Source organism: Frankliniella occidentalis, unplaced genomic scaffold (assembly GCF_000697945.3).
Source record: "Frankliniella occidentalis isolate FOCC.00 unplaced genomic scaffold, Focc_3.1 Scaffold25, whole genome shotgun sequence".
Taxonomy (NCBI): Eukaryota; Metazoa; Arthropoda; class Insecta; order Thysanoptera; family Thripidae; genus Frankliniella; species Frankliniella occidentalis.
Genome location: NW_026267155.1, coordinates 1759201 through 1760330, shown reverse-complemented (window position 1 = coordinate 1760330; position 1130 = coordinate 1759201). Strand labels below are relative to the sequence as shown.

The 1130-nt window shown below is 63.9% G+C and overlaps 1 protein-coding gene across 1 annotated transcript in view; it reads right to left on the bottom strand.

The window, feature by feature from the left end:
• Nucleotides 1-661: 661 nt before the first annotated feature.
• Nucleotides 662-1130, bottom strand: part of LOC127748995 (uncharacterized) — an 89031-nt gene continuing 88562 nt past the window's right edge. Inside the window, exon 8 of the mRNA XM_052265231.1 lies at nucleotides 662-832. Coding sequence (XP_052121191.1) covers nucleotides 662-832 — 171 coding nt within the window. The remainder of the gene's footprint in view (nucleotides 833-1130) is intronic.

The window sequence follows — 1130 nt, the reverse complement described above, 5'->3', positions numbered from 1 at the left end:
CGGGGCGGGGGAAGGGGAGTGGGAGGAGGCGAGGCCCCAGCAATGCCAGGTCACGTCGCCGGGCAAAACAAAGTGTGCCCCCTCCCCGCCGCGCGCGCTCTCTCTCTCTCTGCTGCTGCCTCCTCCTCGGTGTCGCACTAGGGGGAGGGCCGGCCGGCCGCGGACACCCCCGCAACCTCCTCCTGCGCGCCCTCCTCCAACACCCTCCTCCTCCTCCTCTGCGACATCGGCTCGCGACTGGCTGCTCCAAATTTACACCGGTGACACGGCGCCCTAATGCGTTGCAATTTTAACGGAATTCTTTTCAGCGCCGGGGCAGAGGCCGTTGCCCTCCTCCCTCCGGGAACGGCGACGACCTCGCCGGCAATCGAAGTTCGTTATACTTCCTGGACGGCCCCGCCCCGCCCCGCCTCGCGCGGCTTCGTTGGTGCGTCCGGAAATATTTACGCGAAGGCGAATCGATCTCTCTGCGCGGCATACGGCAGAGGCTCGCAGCAGGCGCAGAGGCCCTGCTCGCGACGACCTGCAGGTCGCCTGCCTACCTGTTGTCATCCCCCCCTGCAGTGCTGCACGGCGCCCTGCTGCCTGCCCAACGCCCGTGGGTATACTCTACACGGCGAAGACGGACTACGTGTGCACACGCACGGTACGGTCGAGAAACTCACCTCTTTGGCCTGTCGCGATGCCAGACGGAGACGAGCACCCGCTTCTCGAGGTCCGCCTCCTGCACCTCGAACGAGAACTTGTGGTCGAAGACGGGCTGGCTCGAGTCCCGGTGCACGCACGTCCGGCGGAACGTCTTCTCCTCGGTGGCGCCCGCGACCAGGGACACCTTCACAGGGCAAAAAGAACAAGGGGGGTCATGGCGTGGTCCATAGATAGCATCAGCAGCAGCATAATTTCATTACATGCACCGTCATCTCTGCAGAATTTTCATTGCGCGGTTTCCTTATCTTTTTCGCGACGTGATGTGGGGTAGGAAGGGGGTCGGAAGGGGAGGGGAAGGGAGGGGGTGCTCGCCCGGCCCACCCACCTCGCACACAGAATGATATTCAGTCCGCGCGGGCCTCCGCGAATAAAAAGGACTGAAACAAGGAGCGGTGTGGACGGAGGGGGAGTTGGGGGGTTTG